The following is a 17,269-nucleotide window of genomic DNA, read 5'->3' on the forward strand; positions in this document are numbered from 1 at the left end:
TCTCTGAAAGTTTTAAGCTTAAAATTGTTAACAATTCCTGAGGTATTACAGACACGCCCTTGTGAGCACCTGAATGCACATTGTCTTTTGAATTAGTTCAATATTCCCTGAGATTTTCAGCTTAATAACCTTAGCCATTCGTCGAATTTTGCAGATAAGACCTTTTGACAACCTGGATGCATTATGCCATATTCGCAAGCAGGATTTGTTTAAACTTTCAATTTTGTTAAATAGTTATAGTTACAGTAGCAGAAGTAGCAGTAGCTATTGCAGCTGCAATCGCAGTAGTAGTAGCAGTCGCATTTGCAAGCAGTCACAGTTGCAAGCAGTCACGGTTGTAAGTGGTCGCAGTTACAAGTAGTAGCTTTCGCGGTCATAAGTAATAGCAGTCAAAGCCGCAAGTAGTCACAGTAAAAGAAAAACGTAAAGAGTATAGCACTGAACTTTATAGTCTTTACCGGCGGTGTTGATCTTCGTATCATAGTCCTTCAGCCAGGAAGTGCAATTGGGGTGGGGGGGGCAGCTACTGCACTTTCGTAACACTTCTGTCCTCGCTGACAAAGGATTTCGTGTCTACCGCGCCAACCTCATGGCTAGGACGGCTTTACAGTCGCTTTCGCAAATAGTTGAACTAAAAATTAGTTGCACGTGTAAGTGGTTGTGGCTCCAAGTTGTTGCAGTTGGAACTAGTCATTTTCGCAAGTAGTCGTAGTCATAATTAGTATCAATCGAAGTCCCAAGTAGTTGCGGTAGCTATTGCAAGTAGTCGCAGTCACAGCCATAGTCGAGATTAGTTGCAGTCCTGCCCGCAATCGCAGTCACAAGTATTCTTAGTCGAAGTCAAAAGTAGTCACAGTTACAAGCAGTCGCAGTTGTAAATAGTAGCAGTCGCAAGTAGTTACAGTCACAGTTTTATGTAGCTGCAGTTACAAGTAATCATATTTACAAGTCGTAGTAGTTGTATCTGAAGTAGTAGCAGTCACAACCGTAAGTAGTCACAGTTACAAGTTGTTGCATTCGTAATTAGTTGCAGTCGTGAGTGGTTGCGGCCGCAAATTGTCACCGTCTTAAGTAGTTCCATCGGAGTAACTGTTGCAAGTAGTCGTAGTCGGAAGTATTGATAGATGAAGTCGCAAGTAATTGTAGGCGCAATTAGTAGTAGTTGTAGTATTGGCACTGAAAAATTCAAATTAATCCCCTTACCTTTCCATAATAATTTGCAGATACACCCTTTTGATAACATGGATGTACAGAGTATATTTTAATTTAGTTTACCGGTCTCCTGAGTATCCCCTTAAGTTTCAGCTGAATACCCTTAGCCTTTTCGAACACACCCAGGATCAAACATTCACGCTTTCCCCAATGATAAACCTTGCGATTAAACAATAGGCAAATTGTATAATTTAGTTTAACACCCTTTCCCGTGGGGCATTGGGGACACGGCATCCTTGGAGGTATAGTTATTAGACATTTTGACTATTTTGGGCAGATATTTCAGAATTTTGATCAGTCTTGAGGGATGGGGGATCTAAAAAGGGCGAGGATAGTAGGCTGGTTGTCCTCTGATGACACTTCAATACGGTATCCCCTCAACATGCCCTGAAAGTATCAACTGAATACCCTCAGTTGCTCCTGAAATATCGCTGATACTGTCTTTTGAAACATCGTGTGCTTCGATTTTGCTCAGTGGTCTCATCAAAATGTCGTAGGTAAAGATCATGCTGAAGTAGTTACAGTCACTGTCTCAAGTGGTTGTAGCCGAAGTGACAAGTGCTTACAATCACAAGTAGTTGTTGTCACAGTTGCAAGTAATCGTAGTGTAGTCTCAATTGCAAGTAGGCGTAATTGCCTCAGTAGTGGCTCGAAAAGTTTCAAGTTAATATCCTTAGTTGTTGTCGAGATATTGCAGATACGCCCTTTTAATGCACATAGTGTCTTGATATAGTTCAGCATCCCCCTCAATATTTTCTATAGTTTCCCTTAAATACCCTTAGCCTTTAAGGAGAAACCCAGGATCAAACATACCCCCCCCCCCCCATCTTTCCCAATCCTGCGTAAACAATAAACAATTTACAAATTGTATAATTTTCAGCCCTCGCCCGTGGGGTTGTGACGGGCATAGTATGCCCAAAGGTATAGTTATTAGACCTTTTGAATATTTCGAACAAAATGAATTTTTCAAGGCTTTGATCAGTGTTGAGAGAGGGGGGGGGGTATAGAAAGGGACTTGATCTTAGACAACCAGCGTGCACATAATGTGTTTTGATTCAGTTCAACTCTGTATCTTCTAAAGGTTTTACCTTAGTACTCCAAGTCTTTGGTTCGCTGTATTGGTTCGCGGTTCCCATGAGGTTTATTTTTTATTTATTTATATGATTGCATTTTTCTTCTTTTTTTTCTTTTTTTTTCAATATTAATGTAGTAAGTGAGTAAAATATTGAGTCCTACCACAAACAAATCCGTATAGATTTTCACGTGGTAAGTCTGTTTGATATGATTTTTTTGTGAATATTGGTTTTTAATAAAAATGAATTTCTCTCTCTCTTTGTTGTGATCTGAGATCAAACTTGTCCCTCATCAAACTTGTTATTTGTTTAACGTTTAGACTATTTGTACAAAATGGCTATCTCAAATTTTGATCAGACTTCTTTGTAGGACAGCTAAAACGGTCGTGAGAGAGGGCTGGTAGCCTTCTGGTCTGTTTTGACTCAGAAAGAGCACTGTAGTATTACAGTAGCAGTAGCAGTAATGTTGTATTACTAGTTATAATAACAGTGGTATTAGAAACAGCAGTAACATCCAGATATTGCCTGTTGAAGGGGTTGGTTGCCCTTTTGTAGCTTTCTGAAATTTTCACTTGATCTTAGCCGGTCCTTAGATATTGCTGATACGTCCTTTTGGCAAACAGCATGCACGTAGCTTTTTAATTTTGTTCAAAATTTCCTCAATATCTCCTAAAAGTTTCTCTTTTGTACCCTATACCCTTTCTGGAGATCTGGAATCGAACTTGCCCGGCTTTCCGAATAACAAACCCTATATGTAAACAAAGAGTAACTGGCATAACTTAAATCCCCTGTTTCAGGGGCTGTGAAGGTCTTATCATCCTCAGAAGCATAGCTATTTGAAGTGCTGACTGTTCTACACAAAATGAATAGACGTTATAATACATATAATGTTTTTGAACGGGTTCAACAACTCCCTCAACATTTTCTGAAGTTTTCACCTCGCCTTTTAGGAGACACCCTTTATCAAATCTTCTCCTTTTCCCAATGATGAATCCTGTACATAAATAATGGGTGAATTGTATAATTTTCAATCCTTGTCCTGGGGCCTTGGGGCCATGGCGTCTCCGGAGGCATTGTTATTAGACATTTTGACTATCTGGAACAAAATAGCTTTTTAGAATTTTGAGCAGTGTTGGGGGAGGCATCTAAAAAGGGTAGGGGTTGGTTGCCCTCCGATAGCTTTTCAACATTTACCTCAACATGCACTGAAAGTTTCGATTTGATATCATCAGCCTTTTATTGGATATTTCCGATGTGCTCTTTTGACAACCAGCGTGCACATAATGTGTTTTGATTCAGTTCAACTCTGTATCTTCTAAAGGTTTTACCTTAGTACTCCAAGTCTTTGGTTCGCTGTATTGGTTCGCGGTTCCCATGAGGTTTATTTTTTATTTATTTATATGATTGCATTTTTCTTCTTCTTTTTTTCTTTTGTTTCAATATATGTAGTAAGTGAGTAAAATATTGAGTCCTGCCACAAACAGATCTGTATAGATTTTCACGTGGTAAGTCTTTTTGATATGATTTCTTTGTGAATATTGGTGTTTCATAAAAATGAATTTTCTCACTCTTTGTTGTGATCTAAGATCAAACTTGTCCCCCTTCCCCAGTAACAAAACCTATATGTAAACAATGGGCAACTTGGATATCTTACCGCCCTTGTCTCAAAGGCTGTGATGTGTCCTCGGAGGTATATTTGTTTAACGTTTAGACTATTTTGTACAAAATGGCTATCTCAAATTTTGATCAGACTTCTTTGTAGGACAGCTAAAACGGTCGTGAGAGAGGGCTGGTAGCCTTCTGGTCTGTTTTGACTCAGAAAGAGCACTTTAGTATCACAGTAGCAGTAGCAGTAATGTTGTATTACTAGTTATAATAACAGTGGTATTAGAAACAGCAGTAACATCCAGATATTGCCTGTTGGTCAGTTGAGCTTACCCCTCACGATGCCCTGGAAGTTTCAGCTTGATAGGGTAAGCTGTTTCTGAGATGTTGCTGTAGTATTAGTAATAGTATTAGTAGCAGTAGTAGTGGTAGTAACGTACAAATGTTGCCTTCTCAGTCAGCTGATCATCCCCCTCATCAATCCCTGAAAGTTCTAACCTAATACTCTCAGCCATTCCTTAGTTACACCCTTTTGACGACCTGTATGCGCATAACGTGTTTTTGATTTAGTTCGACACTCCTCTCAACATTCTGTGAAAGCTTCACCTGAATGCCTTTGGTGTTTTGAACACTAAAGGTCAAACAAGTTCCCAATAACAGATCAAATTCAGATCGAATTAATTCATTTAACATAAAAAATACAAACAAATTTACAGCAGTCATCTACAAAAACCCGAAGGTTTGTTTACGATGGCTGCAAATCCATTATTATACAGCTCTATAACTACTACATAAAAAAAACAGAAATAACATTCAACTTTCTAATTATTCTTAATTATCACCCAAAAGGTAACGCTTCAATCTACTCTTGAGCTGGCTTACATTATCAGCTTGTCTAATACTATCTGGGAGGGAATTCCACACCCCGGTCCCGCAAAACGAGGCAGAAACGCAGCACGTTGAGTATTCCGGAGCTCAGATGCAAGGTCATTTGCATTTCTAGTGTCATAACAGTGGTAAGATGAATTAGCTCTAAAAATTTCCCGAAATACCTCCGGTGAACACTTATTCAAACATTAATATATAAAAATTGCTAACTGGTAATCCCGTAACTGATAATTATTTAAAATTTTCGAACTTGTAAAGCAATTCAAAGTGCTATTTTCAAACTAAATATAATTACCTAAAATACAAATTATTTTATTGTGTAAAATTTGTACCTTTCTAAAACTTGAAATAAAACTACTAGTCTATAGCATACAACCATACGATAAATAAGGGCTAACAATGTAAAGATATAGTAAAAGTAAAAGATTTGACGGTAGTTGATTTTTCAATCTCCTTATCACACCCAATCCTCTTGAAATCTTAACTGCCACAAGATCACAATGTGATTTCAAACTTGAATTAAAATCAAGACTAAAGCCCAAGCATTTAACGCCATTTAAATGCTTTAAAAATTCACCATTAAAGACAATTTTATTATCTAAAACACATGAAACTCCATTTCTACAAAATGTAATAAAATTTGTTTTTGAAATATTCTCTGCCAAATGACTATAACTTGTAAAACTATTCAATTCAGCGAGGATTTATTTGTCTTCTCAATTAACTGGTTCAGACAAGCAGCTGTAATCGTAAACACCAAGTCATCAGCAAAAGACGTTATCAGTGCATCTAATATATAAAAACACATGGTATCAACGTAGATTAGATAATGAAGTGGGCCAAACACGGAACCCTGAGACACACCAGAATTAACGATAAAAATTTTTGAAATAGAATTTTGAATACAGACTCGAATAATACGCTGGTCAAAATATGATTCAAACCATTTCAGAATAACCCCTTGGATCCCTAAACGGCTTAGCCTACACAATAAAATTTTATGAACCACCGTGTCAAAAGCCTTTCTAAAGTCTATAAATACTGAAAGTACCAATACTCTTTTTCGAGAGCATTATTAGTGAAATCTGTTCGGTGCTGGACTGCATGTATTGCAGAGTGGTTTTTCCTGAATCCAAATTGGGTATCACCAAGAAAACCGTAAGTAGTAAGATGGTCATAAAGTCGTCGATGCATCACTTTTCATACAGCTTAGCAAATAGGGGCAATATTTAAATCAGCCTCCAATTAGACGAATCTTTCTATGAACCCCTTTGTGAAGTGGAATAACTCTTGCGTCTTTCAGCCGAGTAGGAAATTCACCTTTCTTCAAAGAAAGGTTAATCAAATATACAATACAAGGCAACAATTATGCCATAACATGCTTGAACGAGTATCATACAAATATCATATGTAAACAAAAGATACTAGGACTTTCAATTTCCAATCGAATGAGCTCCTTGCGATGTTACTACGACAACTTTTTCTGTACAAAGTGCTTTGGTGGAAAAAAAATATATTGTGCCCACATCGTTCTTTTCTTAGGCATCACATCGTTCTGTAATATTGCGCTGCCTATGATAAATTGTTTAGGGCTTTGCTCTCAAAAACAGTTGCTTGACAGAAGAACCAACCATACTTTGTGGATCAAAGAACGAAAGGTTGCCGTAAGATCCCCCTCGAGATTAAAAGACGTCTTAATATTCTTGTTTTCCATCTGACCTTGGGTTTCAAGTAAACTAATCAGATTGCTTGTATTTTAGGAAATGAAAGTCATGTTAAGACTTGCAAGGGAAAGCTTTCCTGATGGAGATCCTGCTTTTGAAGGGAAAATTCAACAATTTGAAGATGACTTTTTCAAGTATTGTAACCAAGAACTGAAGAAAATCAACACATTTTTCCAAGGTGAATTCACGATAAAATCACCCTAATTGTATAGTATTTTGAATCACAGCTTTTTTGGTATCTGCATTTCGTCTTAGAGTGGGAAGCTTTGTCTATAGAACTGTACAGGCTATACTGGGATATGTTGTTAGTATTGCAATCATGGTTGTAACGATTCTGCAACCTAGTAAAGAACGAATCACGGCCCATAGTATCCAAAAGTTTAAAAATGCAATTTTTTAAAAACGGTCTAGATGGAAAAAATTGCCATTTGTAGCAAATTTTATTTTGAAAAAAATATTAAAGTAAGTTTTAAAAAAGAGCCTGAAACCTATTGAGAATGGTGTTGGATCCAGACCAAAAGTAAACCATTAGAATCATCATTGTTGAAAACCCTATACAATGAACTTACAGCCCCTTAAACAGCAAGGGAAATCTCTTCTTTGCATAGGTTGCACTGATGACCTCTTTTTATCTGTTTTTTCATCGTCACTTATAGAGCACCAGAACATCATAGAGCCCTCATTTTCATAAATTAATTAAAAAAAAAAACTTTCCGAAAAATAAGTTTCTAACCTAAATTTAAAGGCAATTATAAAATGAAGATCAGCCTATACAAATACCTGTTAAAATTCAAATTCAAAACGACCAGAAATTAAATAAGCAATCATAGCAAAAAACATGAAACAAGTAACAATATAAGTGAATAAAATAGATATTAAAGCAATTAATGCTTAGATTGAATATGAAAATCAAGCTTAAAACGAAAACAAAAATGTTTCTTTACTTTTCTTTGAAAAACTTATTTTTCGGAAAGTTTTTTTTAATTAATTTTTGTTCGTTTTTGATTGCAAAAAGTTTCCAGTTTTTAATAATTCGTTATTTCAAAATCAAACTTTTTTCTTTTAAAATCAAATCTTCATCAAATTATCAAAACTGGTATCAAAGTAAAAATATCAAAGTGAAAAAATGGGTTTGTGCCAACCTCGGAGTTTTTATTATCTTATGTTTGGACTATTTTTCACAAAATGACTATCTCAAAATTTTTATCAGATGGGTTTGGGGAAAAAAGGACGTGGGGGGGGGGCTAATTGCCCTTTGATCTCTTTTGACTATTTAAAAGTGAACTAGAACTTTATAATTTCAATCAAATGAACCCTCTCTGAAGTTTATACGAGCATCCCTTCTATAAGAACCATTTATACCCCCAGAATATAACTTACAATGCCTATCCCTGGGCCCTGGGGCGTTGTGTCGACCCCGGAGTTTTCATATCTGATTTTCGAACTATTTTTAAAAAAATGGTCACCTCAAATTTTTATCGGATGGGTTTATCCATCCGATAAACCTAAAGGCGTGGAGGGCGGAGGGGCTAGTTGCCCTCCGGTCTTTTTTCACTCTGATAAAATGAACTAGAACTTTTAATTTCCATTCAAGTTAGCCCTCTCTGAAATTTACACGAGTATCCCTTTCATAAGGACCATATACGGCCCCAGGACATAGCTTACAACGCCTGCTTACCCCCCCCCCCCCCCGCCCGGGGGGGGTGTGTCGACACCGGATTTTTTGTTATCTGACCGTTGAACTATTTTAAAACAATAGTTATCTAAAAATTTGGATCGGATGCGTTTGGGGAAAACGGGCGTGGGGGGGGGAGGGGGCTAAGGGCTTTCCGATCTCTTTTGACTCTTAAAAATTAACTAAAAATTTCATTTTCCATTCAAATAAGCTCTCTTTGAAGTTTATACGAGCATCCCTTCCATAAGAACCGTATATGCCCCCAGGGCATAACTTGCAGAGGCTGCCCCCGGGAACTGGGTGATTGTGTCGACACCGAAGTTTTTTTTATATCTGAACCTTGAACTATTTTTAACATAAAGTCTATCTCAAAATTTTTATCTGATGCATTTGGGGGAGAAGGGGCGTGGGGGGATAGTTTCCCTCTGATCTCTTTTGACTCTTCAAGATTGAACTGGAAATTTTAATTTCAAATGAAAAAATACCTCTCTGAAGATTATACGAGCATTCCTTCCACAACAGCTATATTTGCCCCCCAGGCATAACTTAAAACGCCTACCCCGGGCCCTGAAGGATAGTGTCGACCCTCGGTTTTTTTCGTTATATGATCTTTGACCCATTTTGAAAAAAATGGATCTCTCAAAGTTCTTATCGGATGGGTTTGAGGAAAATAGGGCGTGGAGAGGGGGGGGGGCTGGTGCCCTCCGATCTCTTTTGACTCTTAAAAGGTAAACGAGAGCTTTGGATTTCCAATCATATGAGCCCTCTCCGAAGTTTATACCAGCATCCCTTCCTTAAGAACTGTATATGCTCCCAGAGCATTACTTGCAACGCCTGCCTCCGGGCCCGGGGGGGGGGGTTGTCGACACCGGAGCTTTCATTGTATGATCTTTGAACTATTTTTAAAAAAATGGCTATCTCAAAGTTATTATCAGATGGGTTTGAGGAAAAAAGGGCATGGAGAGGGGGGGGGCAATGGCCCTTCGGTATCTTTTGACTCTTTAAAAGTGAGCTAGAACTTTCATTTTCCAATCAAATGAGACCTCTCCGAAGTTTATACAAGCATATCTTCCTTAAGAAGCATATATGCCGCCAGAGCAATACTTACAACGCCTGCCCCGGGCCCTGGTGGGTTGCGTCGACAAAGGAGTTTTTCTCATCTGACCTTTGAACTATTTTTAACGAAATGGGCTTACGTAAATGAGTTTTTGTTCTATGATCTTTGAACTATTTATAACAAAATGGCCACCTTAAATTTTTCATCAGATGTATTTGGGGGAAAAGGGCTTGGGGGGGCTAGTTGCCTTCCGATCACTTTTGACTCATAAAAAGTGAATTCTCTCCGAAGCTTACACGAGCATTTCTTCCATAAGAACTATATATGCCCCCAGAGCATTCCTTACAATGCCTGCCTCCGGGTCCTGGGGGTGTTGCAATGACACAGGAGTTTTTCTTATCTGACCTTTGAACTATTTTTGATGGAATGGCTATTTTAAAAATTTTATCGGATGGGCTTGGGGAAAAAGGGTGTGGGGGGGGGGCTAGTTGCCCTCGTATATCTTTTGACTCTTAAAAAGTGAACTTGAACTTTCAATTTCCAATCAAATGAGCCCTCTCTGAAGTTTATACAAGTATCCCTTTCGTAAGGACCATATGCGCCTCCAGGACAACACTTAAAACTCCTACCCTCCGGGCCCTGGGGGGTTGTGTTAAAACTGGAGTTTTTGTTATCTAATTTTGAACAATTTTTAAAAAAAACTGGCAATCTCAAAATCAGTATCGGGTGGGTTTGGGGAAAAAAGGGCATGGGGGAGCTAGTTGCTCTTAAAACTCTTGACTCTTAGAAAGTGAACTAGAACTTTCAATTTCCAGCCAAATGAGCCCTCTATGAAGTTTATTCGAGCATCCCTGTCATAAGAACCATACATGTCTTTAGGGCGTAAATTAGAATGCCTTCCACCGGGCCCTGGTGGGTTGTATTGACACTGGAGTTTTTCTTATCTGACCTTTGAACTATTTTTGACAAAATGCCTATCTCAAAATTGTCATCAGATGGGCTTGGAAAAAGAAGGGGGGGGCTAGTTGACCTCGGATCTCTTTTGACTATTAGAAAGTGAACTCGAACTTTCAATTTCCAATCAAATTAGCCCTCTCTGAAGTTTATACGAGCATCCCTTTCATAAGAACCATATATGCCCCAGGGCATAACTTATAACGCTTGCTGCCGGGCACTGGGGGGAGATTGTGTCGAAACCTGAGTTTTTGTTATCTGACTTTTGAACAATTTTTAACCTAATGACTATCTCAAAATTTTATCTGATGCATTTGGGGAAAAGGGGGCGTGGGAGGGCTAGTTGTCCTCCAATCTCATTTGAGTCTCAAAAACTGAAGTAGAACTTCCAATTTCCAATCAAATGAGCCCTCTCTGAAGTTTTTACGAGCATCCCTTCCAAAAGAACCATATATTACCCTAGGGCATAAATTACAATGGCTGCCTTCAGACCCTGGGGGGCTGTGTCCACCCCAGAATATTCGTCGTGTGGTCTTTGAACTATTTTTAAAAAAAATGGCTATCTCAAGCTCTTCGTGGATGGACTTGACGAAAAAAGGGAGTTTAGGGGGGGGGGGGGCTAGGTGCACTCCAATCTCTTGACTCTTAAAAAGTGACCTAGAACTTTCAATTTCCAATCAAATGAGCCCTCTTTAAAGTTTATATGAGCATCCCTTCCATATGAACCATATATTCCCCCAGGGGATAAATTAAAACGCCTTCTCCCGGGCCATGGGGGGCTGTGTCCACACCGGAATTTCTGTTATATGATCTTTGAACTATTTTTAAAAAAAATGGCTATCTCAAAGATCTTATCGGATGGGTTTGAGGAAAAAAGGGAGTTTAGGGGGGGGGCTAGGTGCACTCCAATCTCTTTTGACTCTTAAAAAGTGAACTAGAGCTTTCAATTTCCAATCAAATGAGCCCTCTTTAAAGTTTATATAAGCATCCCTTCCATAAGAACCATATATGCCCCCAGAGGATAACTTACGACGCCTGCTCCCGGGCCCTGGAGGGTTGGGTCGACACTAGAGGTTTTGTTATATGATTTTAGAACTGTTTTAAAAAAAAGCTATTTCAAAATTTTTATCGGGTGCATTTAGGAAAAAAAGGGCGGGGGGGGGGGGGGGGCTTGTCACCTCTCGGTATCTTTTGACGCTTAAAAAGTGAACTAGAACTTTCAATTTACAATCAAATGGGCCCTCTCTGAAGTTTATACAAGCATTCCTTCCATAAGAACAATATATGCCCCAGTGCATACCTCTTGCCCTGAAGACTGTGGGGGGAGTGTCTTGCTCAAAGATATAATTTCCAGAACTTTGAACTACGTTGAACAAAATGGCTATCTCAAAATTTTGATTAGATGTATTTGGGGAAATATTGGGTGAGGAAGGGGTGTTAGTTGCCTTCCAATCACTTTCGACTATTAAAATGGGTACTATCCATTTAAATTTCCAATCGAATGAGCCCTTTTTGAAGTTTCTACGACAACGCTTTCTATAAAAACTGTATATGCCCCAAGGGCATAACTTACAGACCTTGTCTAGAGGGTTGTGGGGGGGGGGGGTTGTCATTCTCAAAGACCTAATTTCCAGAATTTTTAACTACTTTGAACAAAATGGATATCTCAAGATTTTGATTGGATGTGTTTGGAAAAAAGGTGGACGTGAGAGGGGGGTTAGTTGCCCTCCAATCTCTTTCGTGTATTAAAAAGGGCACTAGCCCTTTGAATTTCCAATCGAATGATCTCTTTTTAAGTTTCAACGACAAAGCTTTCGATAAAAAACCTTATATGTCCCCAGGGCATAACTTACAACCCTTGCCCTGAGGGATGTGGGGGGAGTCAAAAACGTAATTTTTATGTGGAAATCAACTACGTAGAACAAAATGGCTATCTCAAAATTTTGATTGGATGTGTTTGGGGAAATGACGAGCGTGGAAAGGGTGTTAGTTGCCTTCCAATCACTTTTGACCCTTAAAAAGGTTACTAGAACTCTTGATTTCCAATCGAATGAGCCCCCTTTGAAGTTTATACGACGACCTCTTCCATATGAAGTGCCTCTGGGGAAAAAAAATAATAATAAAACATTGGAGCCGTATGGCCTTTACTATAGGCAACGCTATAGCGTTGCCTCTGATATTCGACTTGATTTTTCCATCATAAAGTATCATAAGGAACCTAAAAAGTTTATTCTGGGATATTTTTCTATTTTTTTTCAATAAAAATACCGGAAAAGGGATTTTTAAAATAGTTCGCGGTAGCGAACTGTAAGTAAGAAGCGACCCGGTTCAATAGTAACCGAATTTCTAAGAAACAGGATTTTGATACCAATAGATACATCAGAAGAATTGTATTTTTATGCTGATTTCAAATATATAAGTTTCATCAAGTTTAATTTGGAATTCGCGTAAACAGCTAATTTTTTTATGCATCTATTGCTATACAAATCTCGTTTTTTAAGAGTTTTGATTACTATTTAGGCAAGTTGCTTCTTACTTACAGTTCATTACCACCAACTGTTTGGTATCTCAGAAACTCCATTCCCAATAAAGAAAAATGTGTCTTTTCACCCTATTCGTTTATCTCTGTTTCTGTATCATCCATATTTCCGTCTAAAATTAATCAATGTATCAATCAGGATGAACTACCCCTTCAGTATTCTAATTTTAGAGAGGCTGGAGTTGCCATACTTCGATTTCAGAGCTCTTCAAAATGATTAACGAAAAAGGATTTGGAATTATTGCGAACTTTCTACAAATATTATATAGAATTCTCGATTATAAATAGTTTTTTTTCTAAGAAATTCCGCTAAACGAATAAATCCTTTATATAAAATCATTTTTCAATAAGTCTTGGCTCTCTACTCCGAAAATTTATGCCATGAGTGCCAAAAAGTGTGTTTTTTTTTACCTAATTCTGCAAATATAAGGAAATATCAAAGTCATCACATTTTATTTGAGCTAGTTTTTCAAAACCAGCTCCAATTTCGAAAAGCTTCTTTTAAAAAAGATTAATTAATGTAAAAGTTCACTCTATCTTTCTCCTTTCGCCAAGGAAATAAGAAAAAGGATGAAATTTCTGTAAAAAGTAAAATGATAAATATATCCACTTAAATGGTGATGTTTGGAGTCTCCACGGGAATGTCAAACAAAGTAAGAGGAACGTCAAAAGAAGTAAAAAAGAAAATTTGTCGTTGACTAGAACTTTTATTTTTAATATGGCGCTGTAAAAAAAAATAATAAAATAAATAAAAATAAAGTCCCCTGGCAGTTTCTCCGTTCTTCATGTAATTAGTGCATTTTATCGTTGTTTAAGTGTATCCAGAATATAAGCATTTCTGACCTCAAATTTTAGATACGAATAAAATAGAGTTATTATATGACAAATTTATGGGACTTTAGGGTTGTGGCTGATGCATGCCATGTCTCAGCTCCGTAAAGCATCACTGAACCGACGAGGGCCTTGATTTTACGTGTTTTAGTTAAACGACTGGTATTTGGTTTCCGCCAAAGGTGACGATTCAACCTGCCCATGGCGGAAGACGCTTTGGATATCTTTGCTTGCAGCTCGGAGAGAAGCGAGCCATCTGAAGGAATTTTGAAAAATTGGACATAGGCCAGTTTGTCTCTGAAATTTGTTCTACTTTGACGAAAATAGTTTAATAGCTTTTCTTTATTTTAATTTGGAATACTCGTGTTAGCTTACTACCTTTGTAATTAGTAAAGATATTTTGAATGCAATCAAGTATTTTTATTATGTCATATCTGGACTCAGAAAGGTCACTTCCTGTTGAATAGCAGGAACCTAATGGTATAAAATTCAAATTTTTCGATTCGAAAGACCCCCCAAGGGAAGTGCTGTGCCGTGTCCTTGAAAAACGATCGTTATGTTATATGACAGATATTTTCCATGAGGTTGGGAAAAGCTGGATAATATTTCGGGCTATGAATAGTGATTAACATCCAAAAGTTTGCAAAAGAACTTTTTTTAGGCTAGAAAAACTATGGCAAGAACAGTTTTGATTTAAAATACTTAACGTTTTTTAGCTATTTTTAGAAGGAAAAATAACAATAGCATAACATGCTGAAGAACTGATTTGACCAATCGATATTGTGCTTGATTTAATTGCCTTGGCTGTGAAACTCGGTTTACCCAAAACTGCCAGATAACGTTTTAGGAATTTATTCAGTCAGAATATGCACATCTTTACATTGATTGGGCGAAAGAATGCCTATTTCAACTCGTCAAAGATGACTAGAAAAAATTAATAAAGAGAAAACTCCAAAGCTTTTAATTTCAGTTTTAGGATTTTAATTTCTTTTTACTTTCTAGAAAAACTCGCAGAAGCAACAAGGAAACATTGTTCACTTCAAGGGGAGCTTCAGTATGTCAAAGGCTTACAAGGGAAGCAAGGAAAAAGTCGGATTCCGCTACCGACTTTTCGACCACCCGGAAGGAAAATTGGGGACCTGAAGCTAGCTTTCAGTGAATTCTATTTGAGTCTTGTTATTCTTCAAAATTATCAAGATTTGAATTTTACTGGGTTTCGGAAGATTCTGAAAAAACATGATAAGGTGTCCATTTTCTTTTGTTTCTTTAAAAAAAGTAAAATAGCAATATTCTGATTAATCACTTGGGCTATTAGGCTAACATTTAGTCCAAATGTCAGTTTGGGTGTATTACCGACGGAGTGAGTCTTCCGCTAATGGTGCGTTTTCATTGATTTCAGATTCTTTCCTATTAATAAGTGCAGAAATCATAAAGTTTGAAAGTGATAAACATTTAAAATGAAACTGAATTTAAGAAATAAACCTATTCAGAAGACTATTCAGGAGAATAAACGTATTTAGGAGAGTATGGTATTTCGCAAGATTGGTGAAAACAAATAAATCGATTCGCCTTTTTTGCAGTCTATTATTTGATATAACTTCTTTTAAACAACTTTTCCACAACAGCAGCCAAAGAAACTAAATTCATAAAGGACTTGGAAAAGATATAAACATGAAAATGGAAAACAAAGAAGATAAGTAGGATAACTTACAAAAAGGAAGAGCGAGAGATAGGAAAAAATTAGTATAGAACCGAAGTTAGAAGAACCGAACTGCGTACGATTTGTTTCGTTTGAAGATTTTGGGAGAGTTTTTAGTCTATTAGTTGTTTTTAAGGAACTAGTTCCAAAAAGTAGTTATCGCTAAATGAAAACTTAGGGAATTTATCAAGAGGCATTTCAAATAATATTATAAGGTCCATTTAAAGCAAAAGCTACAAATAAATCAATTCGCCTTCTTTGTAGTCTATTATTTGATGAAGTATTAATTGTCTTTTTTTTATTTCGTTGTATTTTTTCTGAATTTGGATTTTAAACCGAATTTTAAATAACATAAAAATCATCATAATTAAGCCGTATGAAATCAAAGCAAATTCACAAAAAAAGGGGCTTGAGTTAGATGCACTATAATAATAAATTGAACGTATCGTCAGTTATTCACATTTTAATTATTCTTAACGGAAACGATGTATTTGCTTTAATTTTCATGGAACTGAAGAGCTGCTGGTCTTGAACTCTTTTTCTTTCTAGAAATAATATGGTTCTCGCGCAGCTAAGCTGCATCCTATATTTCCTGTTCTGTTTAATTGTTTTGATGTCATATCCATTTCTTTAAAAATAAATGGATTTTAATAGAAAATCAACGCAAAAATAGTTCCAAGCAGCTGAATTGTCATTTTCTCGTTCATTGAAAAATTAGGCGAGATCCTTCTAACAAAAAAGAAGGTTCATTTGAGCCAAAATATTATACTCCTCATGCAATATAACCTCAAATACTCTTCTTCAAACTAGTTCTGCTGGTTTGTATTGCCTTTCTAGTTTCAATATTTGCTAGCGCTTCTAGTTGTTTTTCTCAGAAAACTGTAGAACCCCTTATTAAATATTGTCTGTTTCTGTAGAGACAACACTAGTAACTTAGCAGATATTACTATCGATAGCGCCACTTTGTTCATCAATGGGCTTCCCGGATTGTGACTACTCTGTTTCTGTCCCATATTCAAGAAAGATTTTCTGTCAAGAGATAGTGCGTACTATCTCAGTAGTATGGAAAAGAGTTTGCTACAGTATAGATAGATAGTTCGGCTACGGAAATTTGGTAATTGTCATTCCAGCTTTCATGACATCTCGTTGGATTCTGGCACCGCAATGTTTCATGGATTAAAATAATGTTCTTAAAGTATTAAGCTTCCTCACCAAGGATGGTTATCCAGCTGGTGTGTATGGTACAACGGCAATTTTCTGAAGCCTTCCTTTAGAATTTTCTTTAAATAAGAATGGGGTATATTTCACTTTTAGATATATATTTTAAGAAATACATGATAGTACATTTTATACCAGTGCTGAAACAGTCAGCAGTAAATATTAAGAATAATCTAAAAAAAAGTGATTACTTTAATAAAAATTATGTAAGCACTTTTTTACTTTTTTTGACCGGAGAATTCCTCAACTGCAATTCCAATCTAAAAAAAGTGATTACTTTAATAAAAATTATGTAAGCATTTTTTTTCTTTTTTTTTTACCGGAGAATTCCTCAACTGTAATTCCAATCTAAAATAAAACAATCGATTGCAAGTGTAAGGAACTTGTCTTGACCTAGTGAACGTGCCAAAGTAAACTCGACTCGTGTCCAGAATCTAGTCTGAGCTTGCAAATATTAGTAGAAACAGCAGAAAAATTACAGCTGGCTTTCCAAAATATATCTATATATTGGTATTCGTAGATTTGAACGAATGTTGTAAGATTTTTTGCGCGTATTTTTGTCAGGTCTGATAGGACTGTTTTTGTTTTTGTTTTGTTTTCTTCAGCTCTGTTTTTGAATATCAAGTCAGATGCCTATTCCGTGTAAAAGATTTGTGTTCAAAGGACTTTATGTCTTTCTGAATGACCATCAGCAATACAATTTGAAGAGAAGCTGGGGTTCAATGATGTCATATTCCTTGCGGACATATTTGAAAAAATCAGTGACTTAAACATCAAATTTATTTTCTTCTGGA

General features: G+C 36.8%; 1 protein-coding gene across 1 annotated transcript in view; it reads left to right on the forward strand.

The window, feature by feature from the left end:
- LOC148956798 (solute carrier family 53 member 1-like) overlaps positions 1-17,269 on the forward strand; it is a 38,684-nt gene that overhangs the window by 19,803 nt on the left and 1,612 nt on the right. Inside the window, exons 3-4 of the mRNA XM_089092038.1 lie at positions 6,539-6,680; positions 14,561-14,802. Coding sequence (XP_088948164.1) covers positions 6,539-6,680; positions 14,561-14,802 — 384 coding nt within the window. The remainder of the gene's footprint in view (positions 1-6,538; positions 6,681-14,560; positions 14,803-17,269) is intronic.

This window comes from Artemia sp. Qi Xiang Cuo, chromosome 1, assembly GCF_049724085.1.
Source record: "Artemia sp. Qi Xiang Cuo chromosome 1, ASM4972408v1, whole genome shotgun sequence".
Classification (NCBI taxonomy): Eukaryota; Metazoa; Arthropoda; class Branchiopoda; order Anostraca; family Artemiidae; genus Artemia; species Artemia sp. Qi Xiang Cuo.